Source organism: Solea solea, chromosome 4, assembly GCF_958295425.1.
Source record: "Solea solea chromosome 4, fSolSol10.1, whole genome shotgun sequence".
Classification (NCBI taxonomy): domain Eukaryota; kingdom Metazoa; phylum Chordata; class Actinopteri; order Pleuronectiformes; family Soleidae; genus Solea; species Solea solea.
In genome coordinates, this window is record NC_081137.1 from 12,245,778 (window position 1) to 12,266,154 (window position 20,377).

The 20,377-nt window shown below is 41.1% G+C and overlaps 2 protein-coding genes across 3 annotated transcripts; both read left to right on the top strand.

The window, feature by feature from the left end:
- The first annotated feature begins 950 nt into the window (after positions 1 to 950).
- On the top strand, positions 951 to 6,858 carry LOC131457968 (protocadherin-10-like). The gene is made up of 4 exons (XM_058626527.1): positions 951 to 3,977; positions 5,353 to 5,414; positions 5,697 to 5,809; positions 6,150 to 6,858. The coding sequence occupies exons 1-4, from the start codon at positions 1,443 to 1,445 to the stop codon at positions 6,404 to 6,406; spliced, it is 2,967 nt and encodes a 988-aa protein (XP_058482510.1). The 5' UTR covers positions 951 to 1,442; the 3' UTR covers positions 6,407 to 6,858.
- Positions 6,859 to 11,402: 4,544 nt separating this feature from the next.
- LOC131458772 (protocadherin alpha-C2-like) lies at positions 11,403 to 19,907 on the top strand. 2 transcript variants are annotated; one of them, XM_058628021.1, is made up of 3 exons: positions 11,403 to 13,949; positions 15,639 to 15,675; positions 16,370 to 19,907. In XM_058628021.1, exons 1-2 carry the CDS (start codon positions 11,514 to 11,516, stop codon positions 15,648 to 15,650), a joined length of 2,448 nt encoding a protein of 815 aa, XP_058484004.1. In that variant the 5' UTR covers positions 11,403 to 11,513; the 3' UTR covers positions 15,651 to 15,675; positions 16,370 to 19,907. The 2 variants fall into 2 exon arrangements, with proteins under 2 accessions (XP_058484004.1, XP_058484005.1); XM_058628022.1 differs by having other exon boundaries at positions 16,373 to 19,907.
- Positions 19,908 to 20,377: the final 470 nt, after the last annotated feature.

Genomic DNA, 20,377 nt, shown 5'->3' on the forward strand with positions numbered 1-20,377 from the left:
GAGCCCGTGGAAAACCTCACCATCTGCTGCAGTTTCATTCCCACAGACAGATTGTGTTTTCAGTGTTTCAACCAGAGCAAACGGGTAAAGAGCATGTGAGGAGGATGGTAAACAAATATATCCACTGAAATACAATGAAATAGCATATATAACCATTTTGTACACTCAAATTATACCCAAAATGATGTACCTACTAGATGGACCAAAGCAGTCATACTTCATTTGCATATAATTTCAATAATCAAAGTACAAAGTGAAAATAAATAGATATTGAATGTGAATTAAGGTGATTGTAAATATGAGGAAACATTTAACACCTTAATGTGTTCTCCTTTGATCAATTTGTTTGAAAAAAATATTTTCTTTTGGACAGTATATTTTGCATTTGTCTCTTTTAAAGAGAGTATCTTTTGGAAATAGAGAATAAACAACATTCTGACCATGAGCACCTCCAGCAACTCGCTTGTGTGACCCTAAGGTGCAGGAAAGAATATTACAGGCTATTCCTTCCTGACGTGACTAAACATCATCAAACTCTAAAGATTCAATCAGATCAGCACAGCACAAAATCTGCATCAAAACAATCAAAATGGTCTTCATTATAAAGCACTATATCCACATTAAGTATTACACTATGATGTTTGAAGCTTTATTTTCCCGTTTACAATAAAAATCTGCATCACCACATCTATGGGAAACGTGTTTCACAGCTAACAAATGCATTTCCATTTCTTAGCCTCAAAAGAGAAAATCATATTATTATTTGTCTTTCAATAAGATTGTGTGTGAAATTTCTACTTTCTCTCCATGAGAATAAATGAACAGATTAATTGCCTTTCTTAAAACAAATCCCACTTTGACTTTTCCAACATGCAGCATCTTTAAACCTGCAAATGTTTATTTATGAATGTATTCATTTATTTATTCAAGAAAAAGGGACATTGCTTATCAATAAACATTAGAACGTGAATATGCCAGGTTATAACCTGAGGCAGGTTCATGTTACAAGAAACTACAATAAAATACAATCATAACACAACAGTTCAATAAAGAGGAAATCCTAATCCATTTTGAATTACTAGTGCGTGAGGAAGTAATTCTGCATGAGTTACTGCGGGTCATTGGTTTAAGGAGATGAAACACTGGTGTAGAAATAAACTGAATCAGTGATGTTTGACCTGCTGTTATGTGACATGAATCTGATCGGGTTTGTAGAAAGGTAATCTGAGCAGATGTTGTTAGGGCCAATAACACATACGCGCGCGCACACACGCACACACACACACACACACTAATCACAGATCCAGGGCTCATAGCCAGAGCGCATCTCTCCCTCTCTCCTCTCTTTTCTCTCAGATAGTCTCTGTTCCAGTGAAGTTGTTTTTTTTCCAGGCTCCATTTTGCGCAGTTCTGCTTTAACCATTAGACCCTTCAGCCTACAAATGTACACGCGTGGAGCAGGTAAAAGACAGTGTGGAAACTGTCGCGTGGTGTACTGGTTTGTGTTGTTTTCTTGCTTCTTGGATGCGGCGCGTGCACAGATTCGCTACTCAATCCCAGAGGAGCTGGAACATGGAGCTTTTGTTGGCAACATCGCGGAGGACTTGGGCTTGGATTTGGACAAACTCTCTGCGCGCAGATTCCGGATAGTCTCCGGTACCAGTAAGCAATACGTGGAGGTGAATTTAGAAAATGGAGTGTTGTTTGTCAATGAAATCATCGACAGAGAAGAACTGTGTGAGCAGAGTTTGTCCTGTTCTTTTCACTTACAAGTGGTGATAGAAAATCCACTGGAGCTTTACAGAGTGGAGGTGGACATTCTGGATGTTAATGACAACTGTCCAAATTTCCCGTGGACAGAATTTAATCTGGACATATCGGAATCCGCTGCGCCTGGATCTCGATTCCCACTCGAGAGCGCACAGGACTTGGATGTCGGGTCCAACTCGTTGCGCACCTATTTACTGAGTGTAAATGAGCATTTCATTTTGGACATTCAGACGCGCAGTGATGGGAGCAAATTTGCGGAACTGGTCCTCCAAAGCCCGCTGGACAGAGAGCAGCAGAGCACACATCAGATGATTCTGACAGCGGTGGATGGAGGCGCGTCGGAGAGATCCGGCACTGCGCAAATCGATATTACCGTCTTGGACGCAAACGATAACGCACCCGTGTTTGATCAGTCCTTTTACAGAGTGAGACTGGCTGAAAACGCACCCAAGGGCACAGTTGTCATCAAACTCAACGCGACCGATTTAGACGAGGGTCCCAATGCTGATATTACTTACTCTTTCAGTGGCCACGCGCCCATCAAAGTGCGCCAGCTCTTCAGCGTGGACTCACGCACGGGAGAAATCAAAGTCAAAGGGGTGATTGATTATGAAAAGGCCAGGATGCATGAGATTTATGTGCAGGCTAAAGATAAAGGGCCATCCGCTGTTGCAGTGCACTGCAAAGTGCTCGTGAACGTCTTGGATCAAAATGACAACCTCCCTGAGGTGATCTTGACCTCAGTGTCCACACCTGTGCAGGAGGACGCGCCCCCGGGAACCGTGATAGCCGTGATCAGCGTGATGGACAAGGACTCCGGTGAAAACGGCAATGTGGACTGTGAGATCCCGCACCAGATTCCATTCCAGCTCCACTCCTCCTTTAAAAACTACTACACTCTTGTGACTTGTGATTTTCTGGACAGAGAGACAGTGGCAGAGTATAACATCACAGTCACCGCCCGCGATATGGGCTCTCCACCTCTCTTCACCAGGAAAACCATTCTAGTCCAGGTGTCTGATGTGAACGATAACGCGCCTCACTTCAAACAGCCTTCATACACTGTGTATTTGGCTGAGAATAACGCGCCAGGCGCATCCATTTGCTCCGTGACGGCGCTGGATCCAGATATTGGCCAAAACGCATACATCTCATATTCAATACTGGAATATGGGGATATTCTGGGGATGCCAGTGTCCACATATGTGTCCGTGAACTCGGACAGCGGGAACATTTACGCGCTGCGATCCTTTGACCATGAGCAAATCAAACACGTTCAAATCACAGTTCTGGCGCAAGACGCAGGGTTTCCTCCACTGAGCAGCAACATGTCTGTGAATATCTGTGTTTTGGACCAAAACGACAACGCACCCGTGATAGTGGCAAACACTCAGCAAAAGGACACGGGAGTAGCGCCAGTGCCCAGGTCTGCTGACCCCGGGTACCTTGTCACCAAAATCAGAGCAGTGGACGCAGACGCGGGTCAAAACGCGCACATTTTCTACCAAATGCTCCAAGCGACAGAGCCGAGCTTGTTCAGCATCGCTTTGTATACAGGCGAAGTCAGGACGATGCGGCCGCTGACGGACAAAGACGCCGCGAGGCACGGACTAGTCATTCTGGTGAAGGACAATGGTCAGCCAGCGCTGTCTACCACGGTTTCCATCACTCTGTCAGTAGTTGACAGCCTGCCAGATTCAACGCCAGATTTGGATGAGCTGTCACTGAGCCCCGCACATCACAGCTCCAACTTCAGCCTCTACTTAATCGTGTCTCTGAGCGCAATCTCCTTCACATTTCTGGTGGCTATCATTGTCCTGGTGTCAGTGCGGAGGGTGAAGGACAGAGCGTCCAACAGGGAGTCCAGCGTGCCCTCCCTCTGCTGCTGCTGCTGCTGCTGCTCTGCCTCCCAAACCTCCTCCTCCACTACAGAGGTTTTCAAAAAGACGAACCTAAATGCGCGGATGTCCACAGGCGCGTCTGGCTGCGCGGAGACGAACAGCAACGGCGCGCTGCCGCAGGTTTATTGCTATAAAATGTGTCTCACGCCGGAATCGTCCAAGAGTGACTTCATGTTCCTGAAGCCGTGCAGTCCGGTCATGTCAGTGCGGCAGAATATCGCCAAGAGCACAGACTATCTGACCTCTGGTTGGAGCGCAGTGGACCGCAATGAGCTGAGCAACAACAGAGCAGCAACACCAAGCCAGGTAACTAACCCTGACCACATACTGTACAGTATATAATCAATGATCTTTAAACTCATGACTTTTATTACACACTTAAAGCTCCAGTGTGTAACCTTTGTCACCAAAACACCGTTAGTACTATTAAAACCAAGTTTGAAGAAAAGTAAAATGTTATCATAATTGAACGTATGAGGGTTAATATTAGTCATTCCACAGCATAGTTTTCTTTAGGGTAAAGTGGGGAAAAGGCTTATGATTAAGTATTTTCTATTATCCCATGTAATACCCTACATTTCCTTGCAGTGTGGGCAGATAATGGCAGTGTGTCATGTTGTATGACACTAACATAAAAAGGTGTGTCTGCGTGATGAAATACATATTTTGTCACTGCCTTACTCTCCCATTCAAATGTCCATTAATTAAACCAACGTTTTAAGCTACCTGGGAAACAGGAGCTGCTGGTTTAAAACTGCCTTGTCTTTTAGGTTTGTGTAGTTCGTGGAAAGATGAACAAAGGATTTCAAATACCAAAGTCACTGAATAATGCATTTGAAATCACTAATGGAGGCAGAATTGGATCATCAACTCTTGTGTGCCGAGATGTTAAATTGTTGATTTCCTTCATGGACTTTGGTGTGGGAGAGTTAATATGTCACAGACATCAGTTTCACTCAGAACGCTAACAAAAAACAAGCTTATGAGACATCATAGACTTATATAAGTTAATACAGTGTGTGAAAATTAACAAGTGTTGCAGCTGAACATCCCTGTCTAGTCTACATGCCGAGTAAAGCAGCTTTGAGTGCTACATAAATACAAAAACTTTTTTATATAATTATTTTGTCTTCAATTTCTGCCAAATAAAATGACTTATATCTAAATTTTACACACTAAAATACATTTTTCCTTGCGTCCCAGTTGGCAAGGATGTAGACACAAGGGGCCAGGAGTGCACACAGCTTAGTGTTAACTCAAACACCCTCACTTCAAAATGACATAAACTATCCCTTTAAAGGGAATATAGTGTTGTGTTTTTATTTAAAGCAGGTTTGAGGATAAATGAAAAAGGCTTTATGATATGACATTATGATTAGATTATAGCAGATCATGTCAGGTTGTGTGACACACTGTGATTAAGAAGCACATTTTTAATTAGTAAGTTCAAGCATCATTACTTTGATCATAACTCTGCCGCAGCTGTATTTGTATTTTTTTTTTTTTTTTTTTAATTGACAAACTGTTGTCATTGGTGTTAAAGAAAAAACCCATGTCATTTAAAATAGACTTTCTTTTTTCCTTGTCTGCATTTTTAATGCCTTTAGTTATACGTCCATACATGAAAAGCTCTTCTTCTTGTACTGATATCTTTTTTTTTTTCTTGTTTCCTCTGTTGCAGCTTAAGTATTCAAACAAGGACTGGACATGGACCAAGAACCAATACAACTCAGCATACAAGAGGTGAATACACATTTTAAGCCAATTAAAACAAACTGTATGTTAGGGATGTCCCAATATCACTTTTTTTGAGTTCGATACCAATACCGATATCAAAAAACTCTACTGATATCGATATTATTCCAACACGGTAAATTTTCAACATTTAGGAACGTATGAAGCATTTGTGCTGAGTCATTTCAAAGACATAATTCTATACCGATACTGACCGATACCGATTCCCATCCCCCTATATATGCACAAACATCCATGGAAGACACCCATTGCTTCCTTATCTGTTTACAGGAATAGTTCAGCAAATATGGAGGGCGCTGTTTCTCATCAACAAATATACCATGCTGATGGTTTTTCCTGCCCAGTGGCACCACAGTACTTGACCTGGGGGAACCACATGAAAGGTAGGCAGTGGTCATCATGGCTCATTGTTGGTTAGAGATGCTGTGATAGTGTGTGTGAGGAGCAGGAGGAGGAGGAGGGGTGCTCTGTGTGCCTGTGTTAAAAGATTTAGTCTGGAATATAAAATGGCAAACAAAGATAGGATTTGTTTTAAATGCATCAACATGAGGATTACTCAAACTCCTGCAAGACAAAATGGAGAAGATGCCCCCCCCCCCCCCCACACACACACACACACACACACACATTCAGATCAGTGATACTGTATGCAAATATGAGGTTTTAGCATAAATAATCATCTGATAAAAAAAAAAAACCTGTAATTTATGCACATATTTACAGACTGCAAGATTTCTCTTGAGGAGGAAACAGCCTCTAACTGCTCGTGGACTCCTAAGTTGACGCAGCCTCATTGTGACGCACCCGACTACCAGCACAATGTCTACATTCCCGGCACCACGTCTGGCTCCAGCACACTGAAGCTGACACCCACTGGAGAACTGGATGTGTATAATACCTTCTCTACCTTTGGGAAGAAAAAGAAAGTCATCTCAAACTATCAGCTGCCTTTTGATAAAGCCGATGGTCTCTTTAAATGATGCACGTAATAACTCCAACTGTGTATCCTCTCTGTCAATGTGAAGGCTAACACACTGCAATGTTATTCTCCCATTCCCATGCATTGAATACCACTCGTAACAGATATACTATTTTTATAAAAAAGTGAAATATTATATTATTGTATAATGTTATAGCGTATTATATGATAACATATTAAAGCTGGGTAGCAATAAAGGCTAAATGGGATAGTTACAATTTTCTTCAGTGGTTGTATGAATAACTTACCCTGAATAAGTGCAGTGTTTGCTTTGCATGTCCCCATGTGTGCTGAGTTCTCCATCTGAAAAAGCACTTTGTCAAGCAATACTATCAGATTACTATGGGAGCACGAGTGTCTATACAGCAGCAGTGCATGGGTAGGCGGGGACAAGAAGTGTTATCCTGGCAAACTGCTGAAACCTTTGGGGCACTTTGAGTGTTATAATCAGTCATAATCCTAATAATGTTTGCAGCCCTTGTGTCACTGCAAGCTAAAAATGAAAAATGACCTTAATGGACTTTGGTGTGGGAGAGCGAGTGATTCACAGACTTCAATTTACTTACAACCCTCATACAATCGTACTTAATGAAACCTGACATATGTTTGGACTATGGAGCAATGTGGTCTAGTAGGAGGCAGTGAAGTGGAACAATGGTTCAGTATTTTAGTGTAAAGTCATTACACTGAGGTTTTCCATGTTTCGTTCCCCTCATTTTCCTTGTGTACAGACAGATCCTCCTGATACACTGCTGTGTGTCAAAGCTGAATCAACTAACTAATGTTCTATGGCCTTCAAAGGAGAGGTTTATATCATGACACTTCAAAAATGAAGACTGTGGATCGTGCTTGGAGGATCAAACTGCGGTACAAGTAAAAATATCAATACCACCTGTACATCTTCATTTGGTAGTGGTGTAAATAAAAACATAAAATCAGTCATTTGACTGCTGTAGTCAACTGAACTGATATTGTTGATAATATCTCGAAGGACAAATACAAAACAGATAAAAACAGGTCAAATGATGCTCCTGTCATCATAGTACAATCAAGATGCAACTCTCAGTCATGTTTCAAAAACTGGCTATACAAATGTTCTATTTGTATTGATCATCATGTGTTCCTTATCTCCACAGTTATTAATCACTCTGTATACACTGTATAGTTATAGCAATAAATTTGTCTTCAACCATGTGTCGATTTTTAACAGAAATGTTCTTCCTGAAAAAATTAAACTATTTAAATCTATACCAGTGAAAGTCTATGTCTGCTGCTTTATCTCACTGTTAAACACTGGAAACTGGAGTTTGTTACCTGCTCACTATCCTGCACCAAAGTCCATAAAAAAAATCTTCACTTCTTAGCTCATGGGGACACAGTTGGACTACTGCTGCCTTGTGTGGACGTTGGTGAGGGAGTGAGGGATTTACAAAACAACACAAACTTCAGTTCCCTGGTGGAAAACTATGTCTAACGATGAGTTAGCAGCAAGCATAAAGATAAATGGTCTGTATTTAAAACGTGCTTTTCTAGTCTTGATGACCACTCAAAGCTGCTTTACACTACAGTCTTGCCATTCACCCATTCACATCCATTCACTCACACTTTCATAAAGTGCATCTATGTGCAGCACGTTTCCTTGCCCAAGGAATTGACAGCTATTCTTTTTTACTTGTGTCCCGGCTGACAGTGTCTCAAGTCGGTTCTCAGCATCTGATATGTGTCAGTGCCTCATACAATCAGACTTCAAAACCCTGAACTATCACTTTAATCCCCAAAGAAGCTGAAGGGTAAGAGAGCAGTGATATCCCATTCTTTTACATTGAAGCTTGTGGCTATTATCACTGTGCCCAGCATATTGTGTAACCTTGCATCATAAAATTCAGCGGGTGAACTCTAAGTTCTTAGTTTTAAACTAATATCCATAATAATAAAATAAGAAGAAGAATAAAAAGAAGTGGGATAAAGAATATGGTTTATTTTAAACACTGAACACTGCTTAGATGGTTGTGCATTGACCCACAAGCATTTCATTATGCCAACATCTTTTTATCACAACCAAAATATCTAAATATCCAGGCTTAGCCATTATTGTCATTTGTGCTATAAGTTCAGAGGCAGAACATCTGCCACTGCTTCTGTTCAGAGTCACAATCTCTGTGACTTTATTTGTCTTTCCATCCCACTTTTCTCAGGAATCCACACAGCTCCAACTGAGCAGCAGAGTTTCCCTTAAATATCCACTAGAGGTCGCCTTTTACTTACAGACAAACGGAAGTGCAGAGACAAAAACAACCATTCAGACTCACTGTTACGACCCCAGGGTCGTCTGCATGTGAGTGTGAGATGGATTGCAGGTGTGCATGTTTCAGTGAACGACGTGTGTGAGAGTCTAGGTGGATCCTGGGAGCTGATTGGTCCTGCACAGGAGGTACCAGTACAACAGGCCTGATCATCCAAGCTGTAGTGGACTTTCTTGAACCACATTCTTGGACCCCGTAAAACCTAAGCCATAAGAACTGCTTGAGGAGATAAGGCTTCTCGAATCATTCATTCATTCATTGTCTACAACTTTGTCTACAATGAGGGTCATGGGAAGGTGGAGCCAATCCCAGCAGACATTGGGTCACATCTCACACCCTGGACAGGTCATCAGTACATCACAGGTCAAACACACAGAGACAAACATTCAACACCCTCAGTCAATTTAGAGTGCCCAGTTAACCTCTACATGACTGTGGGAGGAAAACAGAGAACCCAATATGCAAACATGCAGCATGAGCTTTCTCTCTGCAATCAACAGGTCAGCAGTTATGAACACTGGTAAATCATTAATAACAGGCAGTCAATCCAACGTTTTTAATTCATTCTACACTTACCATTTTATTGCATGGACACCTGTGTCAATGAAGAAGCGACTATTATTACTGTTCTCTGACTTCTGGACCAGTGTATCATGTAACCTTAACTCATTAAATTCTGTTCAGTAAACTCAGTGTTTTAATCTTAGTCTAACTGTAAAGTAAAAGTAAACTTAATGTAAAGAGGAACAAGGAGAACAAATCTGCTCTCTCTTCTGCTCTACTAACAATGGTTTGCTTTTATAAACCATATCAATCTTAGTGTGGCTGTTGTCTTTCTTACTTCTTCCTATAACAAATAAAAACATAAAAAGGACTGTGCAAATGCACATACAAACAGCATCAGCATACATGTGAGAGAACCCTGACATTTGGACATTAAAGAACGAAAACTAACTTCAAATAATACAAATTAAAGAAATTCATGTAAAATAACATTATAAACACACTTCACTTTTTCTTTTCTTTTTTTACTCTGGGTGTGGCAGCTGCCTGTAAGTCTTTGAGTTGTCACTGGATGGAGCTAAAGGACACATCATGGAAACAGCCAAGAAAGGGACAGTAGAGTAAAGACTGTGTGGGCTATGACACGGAACACAACTGTCAGTGTGACCACTGGAGGCTCACAGATCTGCTGAGGATGTCAGGAAAATGTTAAAATGCAAATGTAACCTTCAAAAATGTGACCATTGATAACTTTGTTGAAATGTAACATATGAAACAATGACCCTGACTTTTCCTAAATGTGTGTATTTATCATTTCAACAATGTCATATTATAAAAATGACAAAATGCAAAAAATTGTTCTGGTACTGTCCACCTTTAATTACCATAGTCATTTGACCATATCCATGGAGTGGGAGTGAAGTATTGTTTTAAGTGGCTCTGTGTGTCTGTTTGTGTTTCCACACTTGCCAATATGACCAACAGAGGCTGGTTGGGTGAATGGAGTGAAGTCTGCCATCTCTGATTGCCCTGTTTTTTTTTACCCTGAGGTTAGTTAATTTCCGACTCTTATGGCAATTCTTCATAAATGGTTATAAACGGCTTTGACATACATATTTGTACATACACATATAACTTGTTAATTAACTCATATATTTTAAGGTTTAAGAAAAAATGAATTTACTTTGCGTTTTAAGTGAAAAATATGGTATTTTCCAAATAATAAATTTTCTCACTTAGAATTCACAGTTTGTTTCCTCTATCACCTATATTCACATTACATATCTATTTATTTTCAGATTGGACTTTATTTAATAATATTTCTATGAATGGTCAAAATTACCTCTGTAATTTCTGGTAGTTTGAGTGAATCACGTCTTAAAACCCATTATTATAGAATGGCATTCTTGCGACCCTGTTTATTTATTTAGTTAGTTATTTATTCATTATACCGTGGGCAGCCCATGGCCAAGTAAAAAAGTAACTTGCTTATGACTGGAGGGTTGCCAGTTCGAGTCCCTGCCAGGTCAAGGGCTGACCTTCTGACTGAAGGTCACTCATAAATACAAAACATAATTTAGTGCTGCAGCTACCTTTATGTTCTTGAGTTGGTAACCTATACTCTGATTGATACGTATTTATAATCTAAAGCTATGGTTAACAGTAGTGTGTAACTCTTATTTGATTGATAGAGGCAACAACAACAACACTGCACTAGTAGTGTGAGATGGTTCCAAACAGGAAGGCGTATGTATGAAAACACAAGGATGTGCCCACGAGAAAACAGAAGCACATTTTCTGCTCAAAATCCTAAACGTGAATCTTAAATGTGCAGCACTTTGATGGGATAAATGCAACGTGTCCACTCCAACCCCTGCAGTACTGCTGTGCACACTCTCTCAGCCAGGTCTGATAGTAATGCTTGACCGATTTTCAGAAGGAGCATAAGAAAATGTTACACTGTTTCTGTACAAAAGAGCAAACGGGGTCAGACTAATAGTATCAACAACTGTTTAGTTTAATTAATATTTTCTCAAGCGGCTTCAATTGATTTTATTTTATTTTTAAAAGCCCCCCCAACACCACCACCGCGCAGGCCACACAGATGCTGGTTACGCCCCTGCAGAGCGTTGGCGTAGAGAAGCAGGCTCCTCCAGCATCACTGTACTGTGCATGGCCTTTACTGCAGCTGCATCTACAACTCGTGGTGGCAATAATGAGACCGGCACCTTATTTCATCAAGACAACCTGATCATAACAACGGAACTGTTTCATTTCTATCGTTAAAGGAAAAATACCACAATGGTTGCGCTGATATTTGCGCCTTTATGGACACGAAGGGTCGCGGCTGTTTTCACATTTATTTCACTATGGGGATTTGCGCTCTCCATCACTCGGTACTCTATTCCGGAGGAGATGGAGGAGGGCTCCTTTGTCGCCAATCTGGCCACAGATTTGGGTATGGACGTGCACAGTCTAGTGCAGCGCAGCGCAAAGCTCGATGTCATCCACAGCAAAAAATACCTCGACATCAACAAAGAGACGGGGGAGCTGGTCATCCGCGAGAGGATGGACAGGGAGAGCATATGCACGACTAAAACCGCCTCGTGCTTTCTGAAAATGGATGTCATCCTCGAGAACCCCATTCGCATCTTCAATATCGAGCTCGAAATCCTGGACATCAATGACAACGCGCCCGTGTTTCGCAGGAAGACGATGCTCTTGGACATCTCGGAGGCAACCCCTCCCGGTGAGAGGTTCTCCTTGACGAACGCCGTGGACGCGGACGTGGGAGCCAATTCAATCAAGACCTACTATCTCAGTGAGAGCAAATACTTCATCATTGACATACAAACTGGCAGCGATGGCTCTAAATATGTGGATTTGGTCCTTAATGGTAAATTGGACAGAGAGGAGCAGACAGTTCATAATTTGATTTTAACTGCTGTGGACGGAGGAGTACCTCCCCGTTCTGGCACAGCCAACATCATTATTAATGTCCTGGATATCAATGACAACGCCCCCCTCTTCAGTCAGCCGGTGATTGCAGTCAATATTCCAGAGAACTCAGCTGCAGGGACAGTGGTCCTGACCTTAAACGCATCAGACTTGGATGAAGGCTCAAACGCGCAGTTAACGTACTCTTACACGCTGTACACCTCGGAGAAGACGCAGGAGATCTTCTCGCTCGATCCAAACTCAGGTGAGATCAGAGTGAAGGGGGTGCTTGATTTTGAGGAGAGTCCAAGTTTTGAGATGTACATCCAGGCTCAGGACGGAGGAGCGAACCCACGGTCAGGGCATTGTAAAGTGACTGTGTCTGTCACAGATCTCAATGACAACTACCCTGAGGTGACCATTAAGTCTCTGAGAAGTGCCCTGAGTGAAGATGTCTCTGTGGGGACGCTGGTGGCAGTGGTCACTGTCGGAGACAGGGACTCGGGAGACAATGGCGAAGTGGAGATGACCTTGAATCAGCAGGAAACCTTACCATTCGTGCTGAACAAATCCTCAGAGGGTTACTTTGAGCTGCTTGTGTCAAAGCCACTGGACAGAGAGATGAGGGGCAGATATGACATCATACTCAGAGTTACAGACAAAGGCTTGCCGCCCTTATCTGAAAACGAGACCATCATTTTAGACATTTTGGACATCAACGACAATGCACCTGCATTCCCTCAATCTTTCTATACAATCCATGTTGTGGAGAACAACGTGCCAGGAGCATTACTGACATCCCTGAGTGCACATGACCCAGATCTAAACGAGAACCAGTACTTGGTGTATTTCATAATGGAGAAGGAGATCGTTAACACGTCCATGTCAATGCTGTTCTCCATCAACCCCGAGAACGGCGACCTTTACGCTCTGAAAACCTTTGACTACGAGCGAGAGAGGGAGTTCCTCTTCCACATTGAGGCGAGAGACTCTGGGATTCCCCCACTGAGCAGCAACGTGACGGTTCACATCATCATCCTGGACCAAAACGACAACACCCCTCTCATAGTGTCACCATGGCGAGCGCAGGGCTCCATGGTAGAGGAGGTGATACCCAGGTCCACAGAAAAAGGCCACTTGATCGCCAAAGTGATCGCTATCGACGCAGATTCTGAGCAGAACGCCAGAGTCACTTATCAGCTCCTGCAAAATAGCGACGTATCGCTCTTCAGTCTCGATCAGTACAACGGCGAAATCCGGACAACAAGGATGTTCAGCTACAGAGACCCAAGACAGCAGCGGCTAGTCATTGTTGCCAAAGACAACGGTGAACCCGCTCTCTCTGCCACTGTCACCATCAAGATATCGACCGTGGAACACGTCATGTCCTTTTCAGAGACGACAGAGTTGCCACTAGATTATGACCTATTCACTGACCTAAACTTGTACTTGGTGATTGGTTTAGGAGCGGTGTCATTTCTGCTTCTGATCACCATCCTGGTTATTATTGTGCTGAAGTGTCAGAAACCAAAGCCAAAGGCCATCAAGATGCCCCCAGGGAATAGAAACAGTGTGGTCAGCAGAAACAGCATGATCAGCCAGAGAAGCTCGACCATCGCAGATTCCACGCTGATATCCAGCGATGCCTACTGGTACAGTCTGTTCCTCGCAGAGACCAGGAAAGGTAAAGTGGTGGTGAGACAACCCATCATTCCAAAAGGAGCTGGGTATTTTGTGTCCAGTATACCCAGGAGCATAGGGCCAAGTGAGACCACAAACTCCAGAGCTTCCACACTGGAGGTATGTATAAAAAACAATCCAACTGAAGCATGAAAAATAACTGGTTATTGTATTTTCTGTGGATATTATATGTTCTACACATTATTATTTTTAATAAGGAGAAGTTTTGTAGTAATTAGTGAATAGATTATCTGGGACACAATGTTCTGACTGGAAACTGAAGTTTGCAAACGCTTCCGATACCAAAGTCCATAGAGAAAATCAACATTTCCTGTTTGCATCAGTCACTGGTCTACTATTGTTGTCAATGGAGTTTGGTTTGGGAGAGTAAAAGGTTTAAATACTTTGGTTTCCAGTCAGAAAAGGCTATCTAAAAGTGAGATAAAGCAGTGAGTATATTGCTAAGATATAAGAGAGATTCAGATGAGCTAAAATCAGTATGTCCCAATGGGGGCCATGTGTTAGTTCAGTACTAGTGCACTTCAAAAAAAAAACTTGATTATTTTTACTTTTTATATGTACTTGAATGAATTACATTCTGAAATGTATAGTTATTTTAATTCAGATATTTTTTTATGAAAGTTGTAGTTACAAGTTACTTTTAAGATGATAACCCCTTTTGTTTAGGGAACACTGGGCTACAACAGGGTTAAGACACTCTCAGTGGGCAGCTAATCATTTAAAGTCACTGAAAACTGAAGTGAAAATTAACTATTGGTGGTGCCGTCTTGTTTAAGTTGAAACATGATGCAAATGAAAACCACGTTTTTGTGGTTTATGTTATGTAAAAATACAGAGTCAGGTTGTGCTAAGTTCAGTTATAAGCCTAAGTAATTTATAAACAGTCAGCATTTCAGTGCACAATGAGGCCAAACAAACAAACATACTCCACCACCACCATTCCAAATCGCAAATGTGCCACTGTCCAATGCCTTATACAGTGTGTAGGTCATGAAATGCAGATGCATAACTAGTGGGTGGTACTTCAAAGAAGGAAGGAAAGATGCTGTTGCTTTATTAAATGAGATGCAGTACAGAGAGTGTTTAGCAGCAGACTTATTACTGTGTTAAAAGTGCTGATACTGATCCAGATGTTGCAGACCAAACCTGACACATTGCCATCGCTGTGCAAAGTTAAACATCATGACTATGTATGAACGCACACGAGAGAGATAAAGAGAGAGAGGTGTTTGTATGTTTGTACTGTTAGGCCTTGCTCATAATTTCCATGTTCTGTCCTCACATTTCTGCATGCCTGTGCATAGCCGTGGTTTCATTTGTATTAAACTGAGGGTCCATTCCGGTGTTTTGCATACGCATACTTGCTCTCAAATTCTGTTCCAGTTGCAGCAAGTTCTCACCAGTAATTTGCCCTCATTTCTATGTCCTTGTATCCTTTGAACAAAGGGTTCTTTCTCCCGAGTTCCTTTCAACCCCATACAAACATCGGCCACCGAAGGGCTCAGATTCAGAACTTTTTTCTTTCCTCTTTTTAGAGTCGGAAAAGGGTTCAAATGAGCTCAGTGGAGCAAGTCTCTTAAAATGGAAGCAACTGCCAAATCAAAAGAGAGCTGCTCTTCGACCATGTTGGATGTACATAAAAGCTGCTAGATGGCCGCACATTGCACTCATCATCACACAGATCTTACCTGACCTCTGTGGACATGGGACTATGGGAAATATGAGCCTAACTGTGAGTCTGAATGTCATACACACAACTTAACCTGTTTTCTTTTTTCTCTTCTTAAGTACTCAAAATGAAAGGAAGCCCCTTCTACAACTGAAGGTACGTCACTATAGTCACTATAATTGTGTAGACATTTGAAATAGTTGTTTGGTTTGACTCAGAAACATTGTGTCTGATTAACTGTCACCCTTCCCAATGCAAATCTTTAGCATATTCCTTTCGGTGAATGTTTATCTTACACGTCTTCTTCTGTTCCTCACAAATCCAAAACCTCTGCTCTGATATCATGTAATTGTGAGTCTGGCCAGTCTCTCAATTGACAAGGCAGAGAGCTGAGATTAGAATTTAATTGGCTGCTGGTCAGATTTGTGGTGTGCACATCTGGCTCGCGTGTCAGAGGGACGGCACAAATTGGGGGAAAATGAGGATTAAAGGATTGTCCTGAACGGGTTCTCAGCATGTTAACGCCCCTGAAAGCAGGGACTGCATCAACTAACTCGACATCCCAAATCTGTGAGCAGTGCCCTACAGTAATGAGATAGTTATTTTAGATTTGGCCCACCAAATACCAAATAGCACACACTGACGTCTGCTTCTGCATGCTTTTTTAGCACGCCAATATCTTTGACGTGTTTTATTTTAGCACATTGATTTACTCTTTTATGTCCCTGCACAGATGTCCCTATAACTCAAATGACATGTCAATGATGGTGGCAGCAAACGAGTCACAATCCACACTTGCATGAGTGGGGAATAAGTTCCGCTTAGGCTAATTTTACTTTCTCTCTGTCAGCAGGAGCCCAGAAGAGAACTGCCATGATGTAATCATCCCTTCGTGGGAGTCTCTGTGTGAAACTTTTCCCCCATGGCTCACAAAAAAAAAGATACTGTTCAAGAACTGTCCATCCTTCCAGCTGCTCTGCTCCAAGCCAACTTTCTCTCCAGTTCCTTCCAATCCCCTATATGAACATTGACCGCCACACGCCTCAGATTTGGACCTGTCCTCTCTTTTTAAAGCATGAATCTGCATGATTCTACAGAACAAGTTCAAGGTATTTTAAAAGTATTTGGATATAGAAATGGACTGGTTTATGGAAGAACATCTGGATATTAATATAGAGTGGTCTCATGTTATAATAATCCCCTCATTCGTACAGTGATGGTTCAGGTTTTTCTGAAGACGATTTTTATATGAGAAACAGAGACGTGGTCAGTGCGGACTGGACCGAGAACGAACTTGAGACTGACAACTAGGAAAGGAAAAGGAAAGGAAAGCATCTGTATTGTCATTATATAACCAGTATTGCACAACGAAGGCACCAGCAGGGACACAAGAAAAAAGCGATTTTAGCCACTTTATAATAGGCTCACCTTATAAAGTCTACACCTGCTGAAGTCTAAGATTGTGTGTGTGTCTCTTCATCTTGCCAATATCCTTTTTCCAACTGGAAACTGAAGTCTGTGTCGCTTTGTGAAGCGCTCACTCTCCCACACCAAAGTCCATGGGAGAAAACAAGCAATTTTACATTTGCAGCAGTGGAGCAACACAGGAGTTGTTCTTCCACTGTTGCCTCCATCGCCAAGTTCAAATGCAATATTTTGCGACTTCAGCGCTTAAAAACCTTTGTTTGGATTTTCATTAGTGACACTAACTTAAAACCAAATGAGGCTGCAGTAGACCAGCAGCTCCTGTTTTACCTCAAGCTAAAAAGGATGATTTTCTCTATGGATATTGGTGCATGTGAAAAGTTGCTTGCCTCTGGAGAAATAAAGCAAACATACATATATATATATTTTTTTTTTATTTTTTATTTTGTTGACTTAAGCCTCTTATTAAGTGGTAAAAACCTGTTTTCCCTTGTGTCCTTGCTGACAGTGACGTTTTCGGAGAGAGTGCGTGTCCATGTTTCAAGCTGGTTCGCGGTGCAGGCAGAGCACACACTGCAGATACTGCAAATACTGCACACCATGTGTCATTATCTCATACAACCATGCCTCCAAAAACCTGAAATATCCCTATAAGCTCCTCAGTGGACACACTTGCCTTCTCTCCAGGATTACATCGCGCGCTGCAGTTCTAGAAAGACCATCAGTAGGTTCAACGCTGTGCAACAAATGTTGAACAACAAAACAGGAATCAGGGTCAATATGATTCTTCCATAAACCTCACTGGTCTGTAGCTGGGTATGTCATCGATTCAAGCTTTGCACTTGATGTTTTTCTCGCTTTGGGTTTTTTTTAATAGGACATTTCTACTTTATTATGAGTCCTGCAGTTTATCAAGGCTCTCGTTGTCTTTCCGATGAAAATAATTATTGATAAAACTAGATTTGTTTTTTTTACTGTTTGTTGTTCTTATAGTGATGAATGTATGAACATGACAAAAAAGAGAATGAAAGGAATGTGTAAATTAGGGTATGAGATGCACGGTTTCTCTTTTATTTGATTGTAGACGTACTTAAGATTTTTGAAAATCAACACCAGGTGTGCAGATATTTGTGGTGCTCTAAAGTATCTGACTCTAGACAGTAAAACACAGCAGTACTGTGGCATTGTCTTTCCAAACAGGGACGAGAGAAAATGTTTCAGAAATGGGGCTACAACGATGAATTGGTTATTAATTGCTAACTTTTTTTTTTTGGCGTGTTAATAAAATAAAAGCCAGCAGACTAAATTCAGCTTCTTAAATGTGGCTTTCTTTCTGGTTTCAGGAAAGAAAAAATGGTTGTGGACCAAAAAAAATGAGGATGTTGTTAAACAAAAATCAATATTTTATACCATTTTCTGCATTTTATGGACCAAGCAACCAATCGTTTATATGAGGAAACCACCGACTGAATAATAAGTTGTGAAAATGTTCTTTAGCCCTAATCGGAAACATAAACTGCTGATGTATGAGAAAGGTGTGTGCTCAGGTGAAACTTTTACACCTCAAAAACAGTCAAAAACTGGGTCAGCATACCAATTGCCCTCTCTTTATGACAGTATTATCTTCTCTGCTCAATTTTAACCAATTTCTCCCAGGTTATGAAAACTGGTATATAAATTATGAACGACATTTATTCACTGCACACTGGAAATTTTATTTTAAATCAGAAAAAAAAAACATATATCGAAAAGAGCAAGAATATTATAAGGTTTTTTTTATCCTTGCCATGGTAGAATGGAATATACAGTGAAAGGGTTTTACGAGTATTAATGTTTTTATAGAAATTTGATTTGACAAACTCTCAGTGTTGCTTTTGTGAGCTTCTTCCAGGTTGTATTTTGTGTTGCATATTTGTATTTCAAGTGCATATGATGTTGTTTTGATAGTGTATATAAGGTCAAGGGAAAACAAAGTACTTTTTTCCTTTTACCTCAAAGGTAGTGCAGTTGCACTACTGTTAAAGGCCCAAAAAAAAAAAAAGGATAGCTGAGTAGGGGCTGATAAATCATTAAATCTAATAAGGAGAACGTTGTGGTATTCTGTATAGTATAGCAGTATTCCAGTACTGACTACTGAAAATGAAATACATGTTAAATAGATGACAGCACTTTGAAATATGCATTGAAACTAAGCGGCGGTGCAGCTTTCGGAGGTATCCGGTTACATAATGCGAGTCGGGCAAATCCAACCTCTATTATTCGATTATTCTCCTCTCACTGTTACAGCAGACATAAACACAGCTGTCGCTCAGTCTGTTAGATGTCATTTGACAGGGGGATCTCTTGCCGGGGAGTCCATGGTGTACGTGCAACCATTGCCCCAACCAGCTGATTCCACCAGAGTTTAAAAGTATTCCTAAATTGCACATATGATGAGCTCCTTGCGTGCCTTCTGCATTGTAAAAGACTGCTGATGAATAAACTGATGGTGTTTCGTAGAGTATTACAAGTACAGTTATCCCCGTGGACAAAATAAAATAAAAATACCACCTTGAATCGTTGGATATGGACTTGATTCAGAAAAAGTAAACGACTGTAAATTGAACCACTTTATACTTTGTGTTTTTTTGATACCGTAGACTTTTTTGATATCTTCTGTGTTCACTGTGATCAAATGGCACAGGAGGTGCTTGTGCTAGCCATGTTAACACGTCTGTCATTTCTCAATTGTGTAAACAACTTTACATTGTTTTGTTTTTTTTGGTTTAGTTTCTCCCTCTGTTGATTTGAGACTCACATCAAATGTAATCCAACTCATCTCACTTAGGAGAATCAAAGACAATATTTTGGAGAGAATGGCCTCGCTTTATTTTCCAAGTTAATTGTCAAATTTTGATGTTGCTTATTTGGCGTTCATTGTTCTGCCTGATCATGCTAGTTTGAATAAAGCTTTTTAATCAGTCTGTCTGTCGTGTCTGTGATGACAAATGACACTATCATGACTTTCTCAGTGTATTTCCCCATATCTCTGTCTGTGTGTGTGTGTGTGTGTGTGTGTGCGCAATTCCTGCACATTTTGACCCAGTTCTTGAAAATTGAAAACTAAATAAAAGCAAAATGCCTGCAGTTCAATTTGCAAAAAAGCAGACACAGTAATAGCTTTGTCATGTTTAGAAAAAAAAAAAAAAGGCCTGGAGAAAGATGCATAGTCTGCTCTTCACTGTGACCACACACTGCTGAGAGTATGTGGTTCCACAGGAGGCTGATGTGCAATGGCTCTCTGATTTTATTTCTATAATAAGAATTCCAATTTCAAGTTTGTTTTTAATGGATTTGCATATTATTACCAGTTAGAAATGCAAGTGTAGTTGCACAGACACTACCAAACCTTCACCTAACCCACACTCCTCAGCCCTTTTTGTTGTTTTTTTTT